The sequence below is a fragment of the Salvelinus alpinus genome, chromosome 11, assembly GCF_045679555.1.
Source record: "Salvelinus alpinus chromosome 11, SLU_Salpinus.1, whole genome shotgun sequence".
NCBI lineage: Eukaryota > Metazoa > Chordata > Actinopteri > Salmoniformes > Salmonidae > Salvelinus > Salvelinus alpinus.
In genome coordinates this window covers 9,591,169-9,612,081 of record NC_092096.1, presented here as the reverse complement: position 1 = coordinate 9,612,081, position 20,913 = coordinate 9,591,169, and the positions used below count along the sequence as shown (strand labels likewise).

At 44.2% G+C, this 20,913-nt stretch overlaps 3 protein-coding genes across 3 annotated transcripts; all 3 read left to right on the top strand.

Annotated features, from left to right (window-relative positions):
• The first annotated feature begins 234 nt into the window (after positions 1-234).
• Positions 235-3,538, top strand: LOC139533388 (interferon gamma 1-like). Its single transcript, XM_071331431.1, has 4 exons — positions 235-506; positions 1,231-1,305; positions 2,431-2,625; positions 3,017-3,538. The coding sequence occupies exons 1-4, from the start codon at positions 354-356 to the stop codon at positions 3,131-3,133; spliced, it is 540 nt and encodes a 179-aa protein (XP_071187532.1). The 5' UTR covers positions 235-353; the 3' UTR covers positions 3,134-3,538.
• Positions 3,539-7,362: 3,824 nt separating this feature from the next.
• On the top strand, positions 7,363-11,450 carry LOC139533387 (interferon gamma 1-like). The gene is made up of 4 exons (XM_071331430.1): positions 7,363-7,620; positions 8,670-8,729; positions 9,017-9,220; positions 11,055-11,450. Exons 1-4 carry the CDS (start codon positions 7,492-7,494, stop codon positions 11,202-11,204), a joined length of 543 nt encoding a protein of 180 aa, XP_071187531.1. The 5' UTR covers positions 7,363-7,491; the 3' UTR covers positions 11,205-11,450.
• A 5,643-nt stretch (positions 11,451-17,093) lies between these two features.
• On the top strand, positions 17,094-19,956 carry LOC139533386 (interferon gamma 1-like). Its single transcript, XM_071331429.1, has 4 exons — positions 17,094-17,355; positions 18,302-18,361; positions 18,744-18,947; positions 19,462-19,956. The coding sequence occupies exons 1-4, from the start codon at positions 17,227-17,229 to the stop codon at positions 19,609-19,611; spliced, it is 543 nt and encodes a 180-aa protein (XP_071187530.1). The 5' UTR covers positions 17,094-17,226; the 3' UTR covers positions 19,612-19,956.
• Positions 19,957-20,913: the final 957 nt, after the last annotated feature.

The following is a 20,913-nucleotide window of genomic DNA, read 5'->3' as shown; positions in this document are numbered from 1 at the left end:
CTCCAGCAAACTCTGCTGCTGCACAGCTCTCTGTCTCACATATAAATACACCCCAGAGAGACACCAGGCCACCATTACTGACTCACATTGACACTCCATCTACAGACAGGTACAGTCAACAGAGACTCCACAGCTTAACTCTAAAAGGACTCCTTGATAGACTTCTCAAAGACTTCAAAAGACTTCTCAAAGACTTCAAAAGACTTCTCAAAGACTTCAAAAGACTTCTCAAAGACTTCACAAGACTTCTCAAAGACTTCAAAAGACTTCTCAAGGGCGTATTTTGATATATTTTACGGGGCTTTTGTTCTGTGGATTGAAAGAACGTGAGCCGCTGTAACCAGGATAATAATATGAATTCAGCCCTGGATCTTGTTGTGTTAGTATGTTTGGGATTCTGCTCTGTAGTGGTTTTGGGACGCCCCCACCACTCTGGCTCTGAACTTGGGTCCAGCTTCGTGTCCGAAAACATGGAGGAGGACATCAAAACCCTGAAAGGCCCTTTGGTGAGTTACAATAGAAAGCCTTAAACCTGTTTAAACTGATTTCTCTGGTCTGTGGTCATGGATATGTCCCAAATACCACCCTATTCAGTATATAGTGCACTACTTTGGCCACATACCACAACCCCCTGAGGTGCCTTCTTGCTATTATAAAGAGGTTACCAATGTAACTAGAACCTTAAATAAGTATTTTTTTTATGTAGGGTCTGATATACCACAGCTTTCAGCCAATCAGCATTCAGGGCTCAACCCGCCCGGTTCATAATATCTTATAATGCCCAATGCATGTGGTACTATGACAGTCCTGTCCTGTACTACTGAGAGGTTCCCTTCTCCTGGCCTTCAGCAGATGACAAACAAGAAACTTACAGTCAATTTACAGACGTCTTGGGATTTTATCACTTCTTCATCTGGGTCTCAAAGTTTCATGCAAATGTTCAAAGCCCCCCCAGGGTTAGATGTGGGCTATGATGTCCACAGTTACAGTAGTTCCCACCACCAGAGAGAACCATAGACTACTGTGAGGTTGTCTAATAGGGGGAGGAGGTTGAAAGGTGGCCTGAGTAACGTCCTTTGATTGTGATGGCGAAAGCAGTAAATTAAAGGGATGTATTTTCAAAATTCTAAATGTAGACATTTAGAAAAAGACAAGATCTATATGATAAGTTGTTCTTAAAACTCTGTTTGAGTCTGTGTGCTAAATGTCAAATGTACTCATTTTATTCAGAATCTGCTGGACACCAACTTGGTCAGCCAACCTATCTTCTTAGAGCTCATGGTAGAGCTTGATGTCAAGTTTGAGGTAAATATCTCATATTCATTTCAGTTTTTCAACAAATGTTACTGAACTCAAAAAGTTCTGTACATAGTTGGATTTTTCCGTTTTAAAGCCAACATTACTTGTAGATTCTACCTGCTGGCCCTGCTATTGTAGATTCTACCTGCTGGCCCTGCTATTATAGATTCAACCTGCTAGCCCTGCTATTGTAGATTCTACCTGCTGGCCCTGCTATTATAGATTCAACCTGCTAGCCCTGCTATTGTAGATTCAACCTGCTAGCCCTGCTATTGTAGATTCTACCTGCTGGCCCTGCTATTATAGATTCAACCTGCTAGCCCTGCTATTGTAGATTCTACCTGCTGGCCCTGCTATTATAGATTCAACCTGCTAGCCCTGCTATTGTAGATTCTACCTGCTGGCCCTGCTATTATAGATTCAACCTGCTAGCCCTGCTATTGTATATTCTACCTGCTGGCCCTGCTATTGTAGATTCAACCTGCTAGCCCTGCTATTGTAGATTCTACCTGCTGGCCCTGCTATTATAGATTCAACCTGCTAGCCCTGCTATTGTAGATTCAACCTGCTAGCCCTGCTATTGTAGATTCAACCTGCTGGCCCTGCTACCGTAGATTCAAACTGCTGGCCCTGCTATTATAGATTCTACCTGCTAGCCCTGCTACTGTAGATTCAACCTGCTGGCCCTGCTATTGTAGATTCAACCTGGTAGCCCTACGATTATAGATTCAACCTGCTAACCCTGCTATTGTAGATTAAACCTGCTAGCCCTGCTATTGTAGATTATAACTGCTGGTCTGCTATTTTAGATTCAACCAGCTGGCCTGCTATTTTAGATTCAAACTGCTGAACCTGCTATTGTAGATTCAACCTGCTGGCCCTGCTATTGTAGATTCAAACTGCTGGCCCTGCTATTGTAGATTCAACTTGCTAGCCCTGTCAACCTGCTGTCACATGTACTGAGGACGTACTCATTGTTAATGGTGTGCCTTCTCTCTCTCTCTCTCTCTCTCTCTCTCTCTCTCTCTCTCTCTCTCTCTCTCTCTCTCTCTCTCTCTCTCTCTCTCTCTCTCTCTCTCTCTCTCTCTCTCTCTCTCTCTCTCTCTCCTTTTGTGGTCTTCTCTCCATTAGAAGCATGAACAGTGGCTGCTCCTGAATGCCACTCTGGACGTGTACCTAAACATCTTCTCCAACATGCTGAAGGAGAACCATCCAGAGGAAGTCAAGCAGGGCCTCAGCAGACTCCGCGGGAAGGTGGAGGATCTGAAGAGGAGCTACTACCAGGACAGAGTGAAGATGAAGATACAGCATCTGAAGGACATTAAGGTCAACAGACTAAACTAAGTTATTCACTTATTCTGTTTACATCCCAAATGGCATCCTATTCCCTATATAGTGCATTACTTTTGACCAGAGCCCTATAGGCATTGCATTGGACATAGGGAATGTGGTACCATTTGTGATGAGTCAGGATTTAAGAAAAATTGTGTGTGTGTGAGAGAGAGAGAGAGAGAGAGAGAGAGAGAGAGAGAGAGAGAGAGAGAGAGAGAGAGAGAGAGAGAGAGAGAGAGAGATAGAGAGAGTAAATGTGTGCTTGTGCGTCTCATAGTTTTAAAAGTCCATTGTTGTCTGAATGCCGTCTTCCAAGTGTGGACACTCCACTGGTCAGGTCAAGATAATGACGTCTCTCTAAATGTATGTTGTCACTTCTGTTTAGACCAATGATGCTGTTGTCCAGAGGAAGGCTGTGAACGAGTTCAAAGTGGTCTACCAGAGAGCTTCCCAGCTGGGGACCATTCTCCATCCGAGAGTCAAGAACCCCACACAGGGCTGAGACCAGACAGAACCACCAACTGACTGATTGAAGACAGAGGAGACGACAGACTGTAATACATTAGGAAAGTGTGATGTCATTTCACTACCGGTATCCACTTCAAGCGCAAAACCTGCAGAAATAAAAACACAACCGAACACCTTCATTAAAGGCATCGGGTAGAAGTAAATTAATCCATATCATTTCATATATTACCTGAAATGGCCGTGTTTTCATGAATTGAATGATATGATCTTAAAGTGCAGTCAAAAACAGGACAAATGGACACCTGAAGAAAGGTAGAAACAGTCACTTTCCCAACGTAAACTTAACAACTGTCTCACAGCTTCCTCACCTACTGGTCACCATGCTTGTTCACGGTGCTATTTATTTAACTTAAACATCATTTAACATATTTATTTTAAATTTAAGTGCAAAGAGATAATGTTAGTATTTATAGTTTGTGAATATTTATCAACTTTGTATGAAGGGAATTTCCATTGGTCCTATAACAGTGGTAATGTAGTACTATTTAATATCATAGTTCACAATCAATGGATCAAATGTACTGTATTTATATCCTGGGAATAAATTCTCCTGAAAATATATCCTGTTACATGTCTTGAGTCTGGTTTTTTAAAATGTGTTTTATCCAGTTTCCAATTAGGATTCTATGTTACTGAAGTGCTGTTATTTCTTAATTCTCTTCGTCTTAATTAATGTGAGTCATTTTATTAATTCTGGGTCATTTTAATAATGGATGTAGAAGGCAACCAGTTGATTTCTTGATGTGAATGAAATTATGCTGAGTCACATTATTTCAGATTGTGGTTCTGGAGCTGTAAAGGTCAGATCATTCACATGATTGTGTCCTGAGATGAGTGTGATGTAGGAACCTTTACTTCAGATCCCACATTTCCGTGTTGTCACCTAACGTGTATTGGGGTTGCGCGTACACAGAAAGCCCAACTTGTTGTCCTTTCTGAGGTGACAGACTGACACCTTCAATACTAGAGATGAACCATTTCTCTCTCATGGAAACTGACAAGCATCTGTTGAGTTCCAGTGTAAAGTTGACACATTCACCCACAAATGCCATTGATGAGATGGATATACCACTGAGTCATGCTGCCTTGGCTTCTCTGGGTTGTATTTATATGTGGGAGCCTCCTTCAACAGAGTGCAGCTCTGGAGACGCCAGTTGGAGATTACAGGGGTGAAAATGTACTTATGATTGCAGAAGAGCATAATACTACATTCATTACATTTTGTGTGAAAGTGATACAACTGAAAACGCCTGGGTGTCACTAGAAACTAGCAACTAGCCTGAATAAGCTAAAGTGACTCATTGTTAAATCAAACCACATTCTTTCAACATCAATATTTGTTTGAAAGTGATGCCACTGTCCCCCCTTTGAAAGAGCCTGGGTGTCAATGAAAGATAGCATCAGCATCTATTTGTACTAGCATTAGCAACTAGCAACTAGCATCTAGCAACACAGCAGTCTTCTGGAACTATGACGGTGAGGTCATTCATTCGGTGTTGTCCCGAGGTTCTGGAACTATGACGGTGAGGTCATTCATTCGGTGTTGTCCCGGGGTTCTGGAACTATGACGGTGAGGTCATTCATTCGGTGTTGTCCCGGGGTTCTGGAATTGTAAAGGTGAGGTCATTCATTCGGTGGTGTCGCAGGATGAGTGTGTTGTAGGAACCTTTATTTCAGATCCCACCATTCCGTTTTGTCACCTGACGTGTTATGGGGTTGCGCGGCCGACCTACGCTGAAACCCCAACCTGTCATCCTTTCTGAGGTGACAGAGTGACACCCTCAACCCTAACCATTTCTCTCTCATGGAAACTGACAAGCATCTATGCACTAGCAACTAGCAACTAGCCTGAATAAGCAAAAGTGGTTAATGAAAAGAAACAATTTTCAATAGATCGTTAAATCAAACCACATTCTTTCAACATCAATATTTGTCTGAATGTAATGCCGCTGTCCCCCCTTTGAAAGAGCCTGGGCGTCAATGAAAGATAGCATCCGCATCTATCTGTACTAGCATCAGCATCTATCTGTACTAGCATCAGCATCTATCTGTACTAGCATCAGCATCTACCTGTACTAGCATCAGCATCTATCTGTACTAGCATTAGCATCTATCTGTACTAGCATTAGCATCTATCTGTACTAGCATCAGCATCTATCTGTACTAGCATTAGCATCTATCTGTACTAGCATCAGCATCTATCTGTACTAGCATCAGCATCTATCTGTACTAGCATCAGCATCTATCTGTACTAGCATTAGCATCTATCTGTACTAGCATTAGCATCTATCTGTACTAGCATCAGCATCTATCTGTACTAGCATTAGCATCTATCTGTACTAGCATCAGCATCTATCTGTACTAGCATTAGCATCTATCTGTACTAGCATTAGCATCTATCTGTACTAGCATCAGCATCTATCTGTACTAGCATTAGCATCTATCTGTACTAGCATCAGCATCTATATGTACTAGCATTAGCATCTATCTGTACTAGCATTAGCATCTATCTGTACTAGCATTAGCATCTATCTGTACTAGCATCAGCATCTATCTGTACTAGCATCAGCATCTATCTGTACTAGCATCCGCATCTATCTGTACTAACATCAGCATCTATCTGTACTAGCATTAGCATCTATCTGTACTAGCATTAGCATCTATCTGTACTAGCATTAGCATCTATCTGTACTAGCATTAGCATCTATCTGTACTAGCATCAGGACTAACTAACTAACAACTAGCAACTATCATCTACTGTGGCAACACAGAAGTCAACAGACAGGGCTCTGTCCTCTAGCAACACAGAAGTCAACAGACAGGGCTCTGTCCTCTAACAACACAGAAGTCAACAGACAGGGCTCTGTCCTCTAACAACACAGAAGTCAACAGACAGGGCTCTGTCCTCTAGCAACACAGAAGTCAACAGACAGGGCTCTGTCCTCTAGCAACACAGAAGTCAACAGACAGGGCTCTGTCCTCCAGCAACACAGAAGTCAACAGACAGGGCTCTGTCCTCTAACAACACAGCAGTCAACAGACAGGGCTCTGTCCTCTAACAACACAGCAGTCAACAGACAGGGCTCTGTCCCTCCAGCAACACAGAAGTCAACAGACAGGGCAGCAACACAGAAGTCAACAGACAGGGCTCTGTCCTCCAGCAACACAGAAGTCAACAGACAGGGCTCTGTCCTCTAGCAACACAGAAGTCAACAGACAGGGCAGCAACACAGAAGTCAACAGACAGGGCTCTGTCCTTTATCAACACAGAAGTCAACAGACAGGGCTCTGTCCTCTAGCAACACAGAAGTCAACAGACAGGGCTCTGTCCTCTAACAACACAGAAGTCAACAGACAGGGCTCTGTCCTCTAACAACACAGAAGTCAACAGACAGGGCTCTGTCCTCTAGCAACACAGAAGTCAACAGACAGGGCAGCAACACAGAAGTCAACAGACAGGGCTCTGTCCTCTATCAACACAGAAGTCAACAGACAGGGCTCTGTCCTCTAACAACACAGAAGTCAACAGACAGGGCTCTGTCCTCTAACAACACAGAAGTCAACAGACAGGGCTCTGTCCTCTAACAACACAGAAGTCAACAGACAGGGCTCTGTCCTCTAACAACACAGAAGTCAACAGACAGGGCTCTGTCCTCTAACAACACAGAAGTCAACAGACAGGGCTCTGTCCTCTATCAACACAGAAGTCAACAGACAGGGCTCTGTCCTTTAACAAGACAGAAGTCAACAGACAGGGCTCTGTCCTCTAGCAACACAGAAGTCAACAGACAGGGCAGCAACACAGCAGTCAACAGACAGGGCTCTGTCCTCTAACAACACAGAAGTCAACAGACAGGGCTCTGTCCTCTAACAACACAGAAGTCAACAGACAGGGCTCTGTCCTCTATCAACACAGAAGTCAACAGACATGCATACCAACCTGAACTTAATTGCATCACCAAAGAACTTCCCCAGAATGTGTCATAACTACCTGTTTCCTAGGGATTCCAACCCAAGACCCCATGATCTGCTGCAAAAAAAGGTGTTACTGAGCGGCCGTGTGTTGGTGTTTGATTTAAAGGAAACTTCGCTCAGTCAGAGAACCCACAACCTCACACCTCTATCGTTTCTGCCTCTGCCTCGACTATATAAATACTTGTCTGTCTTAGCCTCAGCATCAGTCAGACAGACACAGAAGAACAAGACTTGGGTAGTGTCAGATACAAGGCGGTCTCGTTAAGTCAACTCAAGTCAAGGACTTTGACTGAAGTTTCCGTACAGCGATTGAGGACTATTGAGCTTTGAGGGATCTTCAGCGTGAGGTTGAGGACCATGGATGTGTTATCAAGGGCTGTGATGTGTTTCTGCTTGATGGGCTGGATGACTTTAGGATGGAGTAATGCTGCTCAGTACACATCAAATACCATGAAGAGCAACATAGACAAACTGAAAGGCCACTATGTAAGTATCATACACATTATTAACTGGGCTAACAGGGGTTTCTCCTGACAGACAGACAGACAGACAGACAGACAGACAGACAGACAGACAGACAGACAGACAGACAGACAGACAGACAGACAGACAGACAGACGCGACAGCTGATTGGCCTCTACTGGCTGTGTTTGCATCAGCAAACTTTAGACTCCTGCTTCCTAATGGGAGGCCAACAGTAGGACAGAACAGGGAGATCTCCTTCCTAATGGGAGGCCAACAGTAGGACAGAACAGGGAGATCTCCTTCCTAATGGGAGGCCAACAGTAGAACAGAACAGGGAGATCTCCTTCCTAATGGGAGGCCAACAGTAGGACAGAACAGGGAGATCTCCTTCCTAATGGGAGACCAACAGTAGGACAGAACAGGGAGATCTCCTTCCTAATGGGAGGCCAACAGTAGGACAGAACAGGGAGATCTCCTTCCTAATGGGAGGCCAACAGTAGGACAGAACAGGGAGATCTCCTTCCTAATGGGAGGCCAACAGTAGGACAGAACAGGGAGATCTCCTTCCTAATGGGAGGCCAACAGTAGGACAGAACAGGGAGATCTCCTTCCTAATGGGAGGTCAACAGTAGGACATAACAGGGAGAACATTGGATGTTGATGAGTTAGAGATAAAATGTTTGACTAAAACCAAGAGGACTTACACACTTCCTGCCCAAGCAGGAAAGACTTGTCAGTGAGACTGAAATGAAACAGAAAATGATGACATCATCATAACAGTGCATTTCCAGGTAGGCCCATAGCCACCAGACCTGGCTCAAATACTTCCATCTGAGGTGAGCTTTAGCTTAGATGTAGCTTGGAGTTTGCACTTTTGGGACTACTCCATTGTTGCCATTGTACCGGACAAACTAAATGATGTATTTTAAGTTATTTGACGTATTTAGCCCAGGTCTGACAGACACTATACTTGTGATTAGGGGTAGAAGAGCCCACTATACGCAATAAACTGCACCAAGTTGAAGGAGAAAAGCAACACCACTGATTGTCATCATGTCTTGCTCTTTCAGAAGATCTCCAAGGACCAGCTGTTCAACGGGAACCCTGTTTTCCCCAAGGACACGTTTGAGGTAAGATATATAGTTACACATTGTTATCCCCTTCAGGCTAACATCACCAATGTGGAACTACAGCTTACCCTTGGGCTAGGCTGGACACAAAACTACGTTTCAAGATATTAAAAGTATTTTCCTTCCTTCCTTCCTTCCTTCCTTCCTTCCTTCCTTCCTTCCTTCCTTCCTTCCTTCCTTCCTTCCTTCCTTCCTTCCTTCCTTCCTTCCTTCCGTCCTTCCCACACTCCTTCCTTTCCTCCCTCCCTCCCTCCCTCCCTCCCTCCCTCCCTCCCTCCCTCCCTCAGGACAGTGAGCGGAGGGTGTTGATGAGTGTGGTTCTGGACGTGTATCTGAGTATCTTCAGTCAGATGCTGAACCAGACTGGGGACCAGGAAGTGAGGGAGAGGCTGGACCAGGTCAAGGGGAAGGTTCAGGAGACCCAGAAACACTATTTCCTGGGGAGGATACCTGAGCTGAGGACACACCTGCAGAACCTGTGGGCCATCAAGGTGAGCTTCCCACCACAGCATCAATCAATAAAACACTTAATCAATAATTTAACCCGGTGAACCATCAAGGTCAGCTTCCCTCCACAGCATCAATCAATCAATCAATCAATCACTCAATCAATAATTTAACCCTTTGGGCCGTCAAGGTGAGCTTCCCTCCACAGCATCAATCAATAAAACACTTAATCAATACTTTAACGTTTTGGGCCGTCAAGGTGAGCTTCCCTCCACAGCATCAATCAATAAAACACCTAATCAATAATTTAACCCTGTGAACCATCAAGGTGAGCTTCCCTCCACAGCATCAATCAATAAAACACTTAATCAATAATTTAACCCTTTGGGCCGTCAAGGTGAGCTTCCCTCCACAGCATCAATCAATCACTCAATCAATAATTTAACCTTTTAGGCCGTCAAGGTGAGCTTCCCTCCGTCAAGGTGAGCTTCCCTCCGTCAAGGTGAGCTTCCCTCCATGGCGAAGAAGACCAACTTACTGTAGACAGATCTGGTTTAGTCTACTTCCACACATCTTCATTCAATCTATTATTTGTTTTGTTTCTCTGCCTGTAAATGACACAAGCCACACTCGTCAGCAGTGACTAAAGTTATCGACATGCTGCCGCTCGGCTGCCACCCAGTCGAGTTTGGCCGAACTGCAGCACGTTGGTGCCTTTAGTCCCTGTAGACGAGTGTGGCTTGTGTCATTTACAACCAAACGTGTGTGCTCGTGTAACGGATGTGAAATGGCTAGGAAAGTTAGCGGTGGTGCGCGCTAGCAGCCTTTCAGTCGGTGACGTCACTCGCTCTGAAACCTAGAAGTAGTGGTTCCCCTTGCTCTGCAAGGGCCGCGGCTTTTGTGGAGCGATGGGTAACGATGCTTCGTGGGTGACTGTTGTTGATGTGTGCAGAGGGTCCCTGGTTCGCGCCCGTGTCGGGGCGAGGGAACGGTCTAAAGTTATACTGTTACACTCGCATATACTCACTTAAAAGAACTTCGATTGAAGACGAGAAAAAAGTTGCAATAGTACTGTTTGTCCATTTTGAGACGCCGTAGCCAGTAACTCAAGGAATATGTTATTAATTTTGACGTTTTTGCTGAGAAAATCTTTTTTAATTTTGCATCTGACTACGATGTTTGGTGCAGTACATCTCAAGTGAAAACAAATGTTCATGAGGACGAGTCGTGTCTCGTTCAATGACAAAAGATACTTCATTGAAGAATCCCTACTGGTGACCAATCACAGACGAGGGGGCGTAGACTTCGACTACCGACTTCGGGCTTGCCTCAAGAAAAAATGTTGTGTGCCTGAACAGCTGGAAAAACACACTTGCAGAAGTCCAAAACGAACAAAAACGTCACAAAATGTCTTCATAACATGAACTGTTTTGGTTAGGTCAGGTTCACCATTATCATCATTGGCCAGTACGGATAATTAATTAAGTAAAACCAAATCCAAACCAAAGTATAGTCTACTGTATAGACACCATCATCATGACTGTAGTATAGTCTACTGTATAGACACCATCATCATGACTGTAGTATAGTCTACTGTATAGACACCATCATCATGACTGTAGTATAGTCTACTGTATAGACACCATCATCATGACTGTAGTATAGTCTACTGTATAGACACCATCATCATGACTGTAGTATAGTCTACTGTATAGACACCATCATCATGACTGTAGTATAGTCTACTGTATAGACACCATCATCATGACACCTGATGAACTGATAACCTGATAGTTAATGCTTGTATCTTCTATCTCAGACCAGTGACACCTGATGAACTGATAACATGATAGTTAATACTTGTATCTTCTATCTCAGACCAGTGACCCCACAGTCCAGGGGAAGGCTCTGTCCGAGTTGGTTACCATCTACGAGAAAGCCTCCGAACTGGCCCTGAAGTTCCAGCTGAAGAAGGACAACCGCAGGAAGAGACGGCAAGCCCAGAGGATCAACTCAAGCATCATGTAGATGACCAACCGTGTCTAGTGTGAAGGCTAGGTGTAGGGGGAAGTTACCCCTAGATACTGATCCTGGGTCAGTTTATCATTTCCCCCTCTAATGGTGAAGGTTAGGATTGGGGGAGGGGCAGCTGATCCTAGATCTGTACCTCGGGGAAACATTTACATTACATTTAAGTCATTTAGCAGACGCTCTTATCCAGAGCGACTTACAAGTTGACTTCCCCCCAGAGACACAGTGGAGATACATATTGAAGTTACATATTTCCTTGATATAAAACTCTATTTATTTTGTTAAGTTATTTAATCTATTATTAATTTATTTAATCTATTATTAAGTTATTTAATCTATTATTAAGTTATTTATCATTGTCAAAAGAGTATTTATTTTTCATGAATCAAAAGGAATCTATTTTGTTAATTAATATGTATTATTTATTATATAGAAAATGCTTTTCTCTTGGAATATAAAGAGTTATTTCTTACAGTTGAAGATCTGTAAGTTCTATGAGTGAATAAAGTGACATTAAGAAAACCGTTCTGATGACTGATGTTATCTATCCACACTCACGCACGCACACTCACACACACTCACTCACGCACACTCACAAACACGCACGCACGCACACACACACGTACGCACGCACACTCACTCACGCACACTCACACACACACACACACACGCACGCTCACGCACGCACGCACGCACGCACACTCACACACACACACGTAGTTTTATTTCCATGATGTGAATTGAATTGTGCTCAGTCACATTATTTCCGATTGCGGTTCTGGAACTATGACGGTGAGATCATTCATTCGGTGTTGTCCCGGGGTTCTGGAACTATGATGGTGAGGTCATTCATTCGGTGTTGTCCCGGGGTTCTGGAACTATGATGGTGAGGTCATTCATTCGGTGTTGTCCCGGGGTTCTGGAACTATGACGGTGAGATCATTCATTCGGTGTTGTCCCGGGGTTCTGGAACTATGATGGTGAGATCATTCATTCGGTGTTGTCCCGGGGTTCTGGAATTGCAAAGCTGAGGTCATTCATTCGGTGGTGTCGCAGGATGACTGTGTTGTAGGAACCTTTATTTCAGATCCCACCATTCCGTTTTGTCACCTGACGTGTTATGGGGTTGCGCGGCCGACCTACGCTGAAACCCCAACCTGTCATCCTTTCTGAGGTGACAGAGTGACACCCTCAACCCTAACCATTTCTCTCTCATGGAAACTGACAAGCATATATGCACTAGCAACTAGCAACTAGCCTGAATAAGCAAAAGTGGTTCATGAAAACAAACCATTTTCAATAGATTGTTAAATCAAACCACATTCTTTCAACATCAATATTTGTCTGAATGTAATGCCGCTGTCCCCCCTTTGAAAAAGCCTGGGTGTCAATGAAAGATAGCATCAGCATTAGCAACTAGCAACTAGCATCAGCATCTACCTGTACTAGCATCAGCATCTACCTGTACTAGCATCAGCATCTACCTGTACTAGCATCAGCATCTACCTGTACTAGCATCAGCATCTATCTGTACTAGCATCAGCATCTATCTGTACTAGCATCAGCATCTATCTGTACTAGCATCAGCATCTACCTGTACTAGCATTAGCAACTATCTGTACTAGCATCAGCATCTATCTGTACTAGCATCAGCATCTATCTGTACTAGCATCAGCATCTACCTGTACTAGCATTAGCAACTATCTGTACTAGCATCAGCATCTATCTGTACTAGCATCAGCATCTATCTGTACTAGCATCAGCATCTATCTGTACTAGCATCAGCATCTACCTGTACTAGCATTAGCATCTATCTGTACTAGCATCAGCATCTATCTGTACTAGCATCAGCATCTATCTGTACTAGCATCAGCATCTATCTGTACTAGCATCAGCATCTACCTGTACTAGCATTAGCATCTATCTGTACTAGCATCAGCATCTATCTGTACTAGCATCAGCATCTATCTGTACTAGCATCAGCATCTATCTGTACTAGCATCAGCATCTATCTGTACTAGCATCAGCATCTATCTGTACTAGCATCAGCATCTATCTGTACTAGCATCGGCATCTATCTGTACTAGCATCAGCATCTATCTGTACTAGCATCAGCATCTATCTGTACTAGCATTAGCATCTATCTGTACTAGCATCAGCATCTATCTGTACTAGCATTAGCATCTATCTGTACTAGCATCAGCATCTATCTGTACTAGCATTAGCAACTAGCAACTAGCATCTAGCAACACAGAAGTCTTCTAAGAAATGCTCTATGACAGTGTTACTCATAAGTGACATGACAGCCCAAGCCCCTTCCTGTTTCACACCACATAGGGCCCCGTCTCTTCTGAGTGCTGATACAGGATGCGTCTCAAATGACACCCTATTCCCTCTATAGTGCACTACCTGGTCAAAAGTAGTGCACTAAATAGGGAATAGGGTGCCATTTTAGGAAGCTAGCACACTGACTGGGGTGAGAGGGAGAGAGAGAGGGAGAGAGAGAGAGAGAGAGAAAGAGAGAGAGAGAGAGGGAGAGAGAGAGAGAGAGAGAGAGAGAGAGAGAGAGAGAGAGAGAGAGAGAGAGAGAGAGAGAGAGAGAGAGAGAGAGAGAGAGAGGGAGAGAGAGAGAGAGAGAAAGAGAGAGAAACAGAGAGAGAGAGAGAGAGATAGAGAGACAGTGAGATACAGGGAGAGAGAGAGAGAGAAACAGAGAGAGTGAGATAGAGAGGGAGAGAGAGAGAGAGAGAGAGAGACGAGAGAGAGAGACATTCTCCACTGCTCTGTTTTCTGTGCCTCTGTAATGCCAGCAGACACAATGAATGAACTTTGGCCTAGATAGCAATACAGTAATCCCTCGTTTATCGCGGGGGTTACGTTCCGAAAATGACCCGCGAGAAGTGAAATCCGCGAAATAGAAAACTTTTTTTTTTTTTTACAATTAGCAACTATTACATGTATACAAATACAGTGACTCACGTGTAGGCCGTTTCACTGCTCTTCAGACTGGGCCGCTGCATCCTGACTGCGCTCTGCAGTGTTCTCTTCTTCTGAAGCCCGCGGTGCAGGTGTGTTTGTTCGGGAGAAGAACATAGTGATAGGCAGCTGTTGTCGCTCTTTTTTCTTCTTTGCAAAAAGATCCTTGTACACCGACATGCCACCATCGATTACGTTGGAGAACTGTAATGAACGGCTCATCAAAGGGTCCCATTCCTCAGCTACTCGCTTAAGTTCAGTGGCCATTCGCACCATGGTTGCTAAGCGACCAAGCGTTAGTCCTTCCTTCCTTCCTGGCCAACTTAATGTAAATTTGCCAAGCTGTTTTATGTACGTACACATAACTGCACGAGACGACAAAATGATAGCACAATTCGTAGCATGTTTTGATACAAGAAGCGGGAGTGAGTTTTTAGCGAATCAGAATGCAGAGCACAATGCACCAAAAAAAAAAAAAAATGCATTATGAAAATCCGCGAAATAGCGAATCCGCGATAAGTGAACCGCGAAGTGGCGAGGGATCACTGTAAATACCAAGAAAAAGTAGATTTTCTTTCCCCATTCATAATAAATAAACAGTGGTAAAATATGAATGATATATAAACTATAGTTGATGATAATAAAATAGATAGGATATAGCTGGTTTACAGTCAATGCAAATCCTGCTCTGAATGAATGACTTTTTCTTGGGAATATTGATGAATATTTTTTAAATATTGAAACGTCTATGTGCATTTTACATCATATGTATGTACACTATATATACAAAAGTATGTGGACATCTTTTCAAATTAGTGGATTCGGCTATTTCAGCCACACCGGTTGCTGACAGGTGTATAAAATCTAGCACACAGCCATGTGATCTCCATTGACAAACATTTGTAGTAGAATGGCCTTACTGAAGAGCTCAGTGACTTTCAACATGGCACCATCATAGGATGTCAACTTTCCAACAGGTCAGTTCGTCAAATTACTGTCCTGCAAGAGCTGCCCCGGTCAACTGGAAGTGCTGTTGTAGTGAAGTGGAAACGTCTAGGAGCAACAACGGCTAAGCCGTAAAGTGGTAGGCCACACAAGCCCACAGAACAGGACCACCGAGTGCTGAGATGCAACACTCACTACCGAGTTCCAAACTGCTTCTGGGAGCAACGTCAGCACAATAACTGTTTGTCGGGAGCTTCATGAAATGGGTTTCCATGGCCAAGCAGCCGCACACAAGCATAAGATCACCATGCGCAATGCCAAGCGTCGGCTGGAGTGGTGTAAAGCTCGCCACCAGTGGAAACACGTTCTCTGGAGTGATGAATCATGCTTCACCATCTGGCAGTCCGACGGACGAATTTGAGTTTGGTGGATGCCAGGAGAACGCTACCGGTCTGAATGCATAGTGCCAACTGTAAAGTTTGGTGGAGGAGGGATAATGGTCTGGGCCTGTTTTTCATGGTTCGGGCCCCTTGTGAAGGGAAATCTTAACGCTACAATGACATTCTAGACGATTCTGTGCTTTCCTGTTTCAGCAAGACAATGCCTCCGTGCACAAAGCGAGCTCCATACAGAAATTATTTTGTGTCGAGATTGGTGTGGAAGAACTCGACTGGCCTGCACAGAGCCCTAACCTCAACCCCCTCGAACACCTTTGGGATGAATTGGAACGCCGACTGCGAGCCAGGCCTAATCGGCCCAACATCAGTGCTTGATCTCACTAACGCTCTTGTGGCTGAATGGAAGAAAGTCCCCGCAGCAATGTTCCAGCATCTAGTGGAAAGCCTTCCCAGAAGAGTTATAGCAGCAACTCCATATTAATGCCCATGATTTTGGAATGAGATGTTGGACAAGCAGGTGTCCACATACTGGGGCGGCAGCGTAGCCTAGTGGTGAGAGCGTTGGACTAGTAACCGAAAGGTTGCAAGATCAAATCCCCGAGCTGACAAGGTACAACAAGGCAGTTAACCCACTGTTCCTAGGCTGCACTACCCCTATGGGCCCTGGTCTAAAGTAGTGCACTACCCCTATGGGCTCTGGTCTAAAGTAGTGCACTACCCCTATGGGCTCTGGTCTAAAGTAGACACTACCCCTATGGGCTCTGGTCTAAAGTAGTGCACTACCCCTATGGGTCCTGTTCTAAAGTAGTGCACTACCCCTATGGGCCCTGGTCTAAAGTAGTGCACTACCCTATGGGCCCTGGTCTAAAGTAGTGCACTACACCTATGGGTCCTGGTCTAAAGTAGTGCACTACCCCTATGGGCCCTGCTCTAAAGTAGTGCACTACATAGGGAATAGGGTGCCATTTGATGAAAGAGAACTATGCCCACAGAGACCAACAGATGGAACATATCAATGGCATTACCTCATAAGAGTGTTAGTTTGGTGTTAGTTTCAGTATTACATCAAACCATGCATTATTCACTACAAAGCCAGTCAGAGGAAACACCACAGTTTCATTAGTTGATCAGCCAGAACCACTAATCACGAACCGCCCGTCATGGCTCTGGTCAAAAGCAGCGTACTATGTAGGGGAATAGTGTGCCGTTTGGGACGCAGACAAGCTCTTCACCTGTTCATTCTAAGATGACTTCAACCCAGACGTCCCCCTCCCCACATACCTTCTCCTGATTCTCCTCCTCTTCCCCTTCATCATACCCACATCACCAAAGAACTTCCCCAGAATGTGTCAAAACTACCTGTTTCCTAGGGATTCCAACCCAAGACCCCATGATCTGCTGCAAAGAAAGGTGTTACTGAGCGGCCGTGTGTTGGTGTTTGATTTAAAGGAAACTTCGCTCAGTCAGAGAACCCACAACCTCACACCTCTATCGTTTCTGCCTCTGCCTCGACTATATAAATACTTGTCTGTCTTAGCCTCAGCATCAGTCAGACAGACACAGAAGAACAAGACTTGGGTAGTGTCAGATACAAGGCGGTCTCGTTAAGTCAACTCAAGTCAAGGACTTTGACTGAAGTTTCCGTACAGCGATTGAGGACTATTGAGCTTTGAGGGATCTTCAGCGTGAGGTTGAGGACCATGGATGTGTTATCAAGGGCTGTGATGTGTTTCTGCTTGATGGGCTGGATGACTTTAGGATGGAGTAATGCTGCTCAGTACACATCAAATACCATGAAGAGCAACATAGACAAACTGAAAGGCCACTATGTAAGTATCATACACATTATTAACTGGGGAAACAGGGGTTTCTCCTGACAGACAGACAGACAGACAGACAGACAGACAGACAGACGACAGCTGATTGGCCTCTACTGGCTGTGTTTGCGTCAGCAAACTTTAGACTCCTGCTTCCTAATGGGAGGCCAACAGTAGAACAGAACAGGGAGATCTCCTTCCTAATGGGAGGCCAACAGTAGAACAGAACAGGGAGATCTCCTTCCTAATGGGAGGCCAACAGTAGGACAGAACAGGGAGATCTCCTTCCTAATGGGAGGCCAACAGTAGAACAGAACAGGGAGATCTCCTTCCTAATGGGAGGCCAACAGTAGAACAGAACAGGGAGATCTCCTTCCTAATGCGAGGCCAACAGTAAGACAGAACAGGGAGATCTCCTTCCTAATGGGAGACCAACAGTAGTACAGAACAGGGAGATCTCCTTCCTAATGGGAGACCAACAGTAGGACAGAACAGGGAGATCTCCTTCCTAATGGGAGGCCAACAGTAGGACAGAACAGGGAGAACATTGGATGTTGATGAGTTAGAGATAAAATGTTTGACTAAAACCAAGAGGACTTACACACTTCCTGCCCAAGCAGGAAAGACTTGTCAGTGAGACTGAAATGAAACAGAAAATGATGACATCATCATAACAGTGCATTTCCAGGTAGGCCCATAGCCACCAGACCTGGCTCAAATACTTCCATCTGAAGTGAGCTTTAGCTTAGATGTAGCCTGGAGTTTGCACCTTTGGGACTACTCCATTGTACCGGACAAACTAAATGATGTATTTTAAGTTATTTGACGTATTTAGCCCAGGTCTGACAGACACTATACTTGTGATTAGGGGTAGAAGAGCCCACTATACACAATAAACTGCACCAAGTTGAAGGAGAAAAGCAACACCACTGATTGTCATCATGTCTTGCTCTTTCAGAAGATCTCCAAGGCCCAGCTGTTCAACGGGAACCCTGTTTTCCCCAAGGACACGTTTGAGGTAAGATATATAGTTACACATTGTTATCCCCTTCAGGCAAACATCACCAATGTGGAACTACAGCTTACCCTTGGGCTAGGCTGGACACAAAACTACGTTTAAAATATTAAAAGTATTCTCCTTCCTTCCTTCCTTCCATCCGTTCCTCCCTCCCTCCCTCCCTCCCTACTTCCCTCCCTCCCTGCCTCCCTACTTCCCTCCCTCCCTCCTTCCTTCCTTCCCTTCCTCCCTCCCTCCCTCCCTCCCTCCCTCCCTCCCTCCCTCCCTCCCTCCCTCCCTCCCTCCCTCCCTCCCTCCCTCCTTCCTTCCTTCCTTCCTTCCTTCCTTCCTTCCCTCCCTCCCTCCCTCCCTCCCTCCCTCCCTCCCTCCCTCCCTCCCTCAGGACAGTGAGCGGAGGGTGTTGATGAGTGTGGTTCTGGACGTGTATCTGAGTATCTTCAGTCAGATGCTGAACCAGACTGGGGACCAGGAAGTGAGGGACAGTCTGAATTATGTCAAGGGGAAAATTCAGGAGATCCAGAAACACTATTTCCTGGGGAGGATACCTGAGCTGAGGACACACCTGCAGAACCTGTGGGCCGTCAAGGTGAGCTTCCCTCCATTAAGCAGAACACAGATCTGGTGTCATCTACTTTCACATGGTCATCGCTTCATATTTTAGCAGATGAAGCCACATAGCAATGACATGTACTTATTTTGTTACAAATGAAATTAAGGATATGTCAATTAGAATTAAACATCCCATGGACTATGCAACATTTAAATCAGCAGCTTTCTGGATTAATTATCCTCTAGCACTGTGCTACCATCATCATGACTGTAGTATAGTCTACTGTATAGACACCATCATCATGACTGTAGTATAGTCTACTGTATAGACACCATCATCATGACTGTAGTATAGTCTACTGTATAGACACCATCCTCATGACACCTGATGAACTGATAACATGATAGTTAATGCTTGTATCTTCTATCTCAGACCAGTGACACCTGATGAACTGATAACCTGATAGTTAAAGCTTGTATCTTCTATCTCAGACCAGTGACACCTGATGAACTGATAACATGATAGTTAATGCTTGTATCTTCTATCTCAGACCAGTGACCCCACAGTCCAGGGGAAGGCTCTGTCCGAGTTGGTTACCATCTACGAGAAAGCCTCCAAACTGGCCACTAAGTTCCAGCTGAAGAAAGACAACCGCAGGAAGAGACGGCAAGCCCAGAGGCTCAAATCAAGCATCATGTAGATGACCAACCGTGTCTAGTGTGAAGGCTAGGTGTAGGGGGGAAGTTACCCCTAGATACTGATCCTGGGTCAGTTTATCATTTCCCCCTCTAATGGTGAAGGTTAGGATTGGGGGAGGGGCAGCTGATCCTAGATCTGTACCTCGGGGAAACTCCCCCCCGGAGCCACAGTGGAGATACATATTGAAGTTACATATTTCCTTGATACAAAAGGCCTCAACTGGACATCTATTTATAAAATGTATTTATTTAATCTATGAAATGACGCACAATACTCAATGATATATTATCATTGTTAAGAGTTTTTATTTCTCTTGAATCAATAGATTTAGTTATTAATTTATATTTATTATTCATTATCTAGAAAATGTTTTAATTTTTTTATAAATTGTTATTTATTGCAGATTATGCTAAATCTGTAAATTCTATGACTGAATAAATGAACACTGAGGAAACAATTCTGATGACTGATATTATCTATCCACACACACACACACACACACACACACACACACACACACACACACACACACACACACACACACACACACACACACACACACACACACACACACACACACACACACACACACACACACACACACACACACACACACACACGTCTATGTGTGGTGCTGTATGGAAATATCACACATTGGCCGACTGAACTTTTATAATTGTTCTCGTATTGAAACCAAAACACTCCCCTTGTCCCAAATGGGCGGCCTGGTCAAAGGTAGTGCACTATATAGGGGCTAGGCTGCCATTTGGGATGCCCACACGCTGTCCTCAGAAACAGGAACAAACACTTCAACCTAAACACTTGAATTATTTAAATTAAATACCTTTAACATCAACACTTAGACTTGGGTTTATACCTTTAACATCAGCACTTACACTTGAAGTGGAAAGTTTACATACACTTAGGTTGGAGTCATTAAAACTCGTTTTCCAACCACTCCACAAATGTCTTGTTAACACACTATAGGTTTGGCAAGTCGGTTAGGACATCTACTTCGTGCATGACACAAGTCATTTTTCCAACAATTGTTTACTTGACAGATTATTTAACTTATAATTCACTGTATCACAATTCCAGTGGGTCAGAAGTTTACATACACTAAGTTGACTGTGCCTTTAAACAGACTGGGAAAATTCCAGAAATTATGTCATAGCTTTAGAAGCTTCTGATAGGCTAATTGACATAATTTGAGTCAATTGGAGGTGTACCTGTGGATGTATTTCAAGGCCTACCTTCAAACTCAGTGCCTCTTTGCTTGACATCATTGGAAAATCAAAAGAAA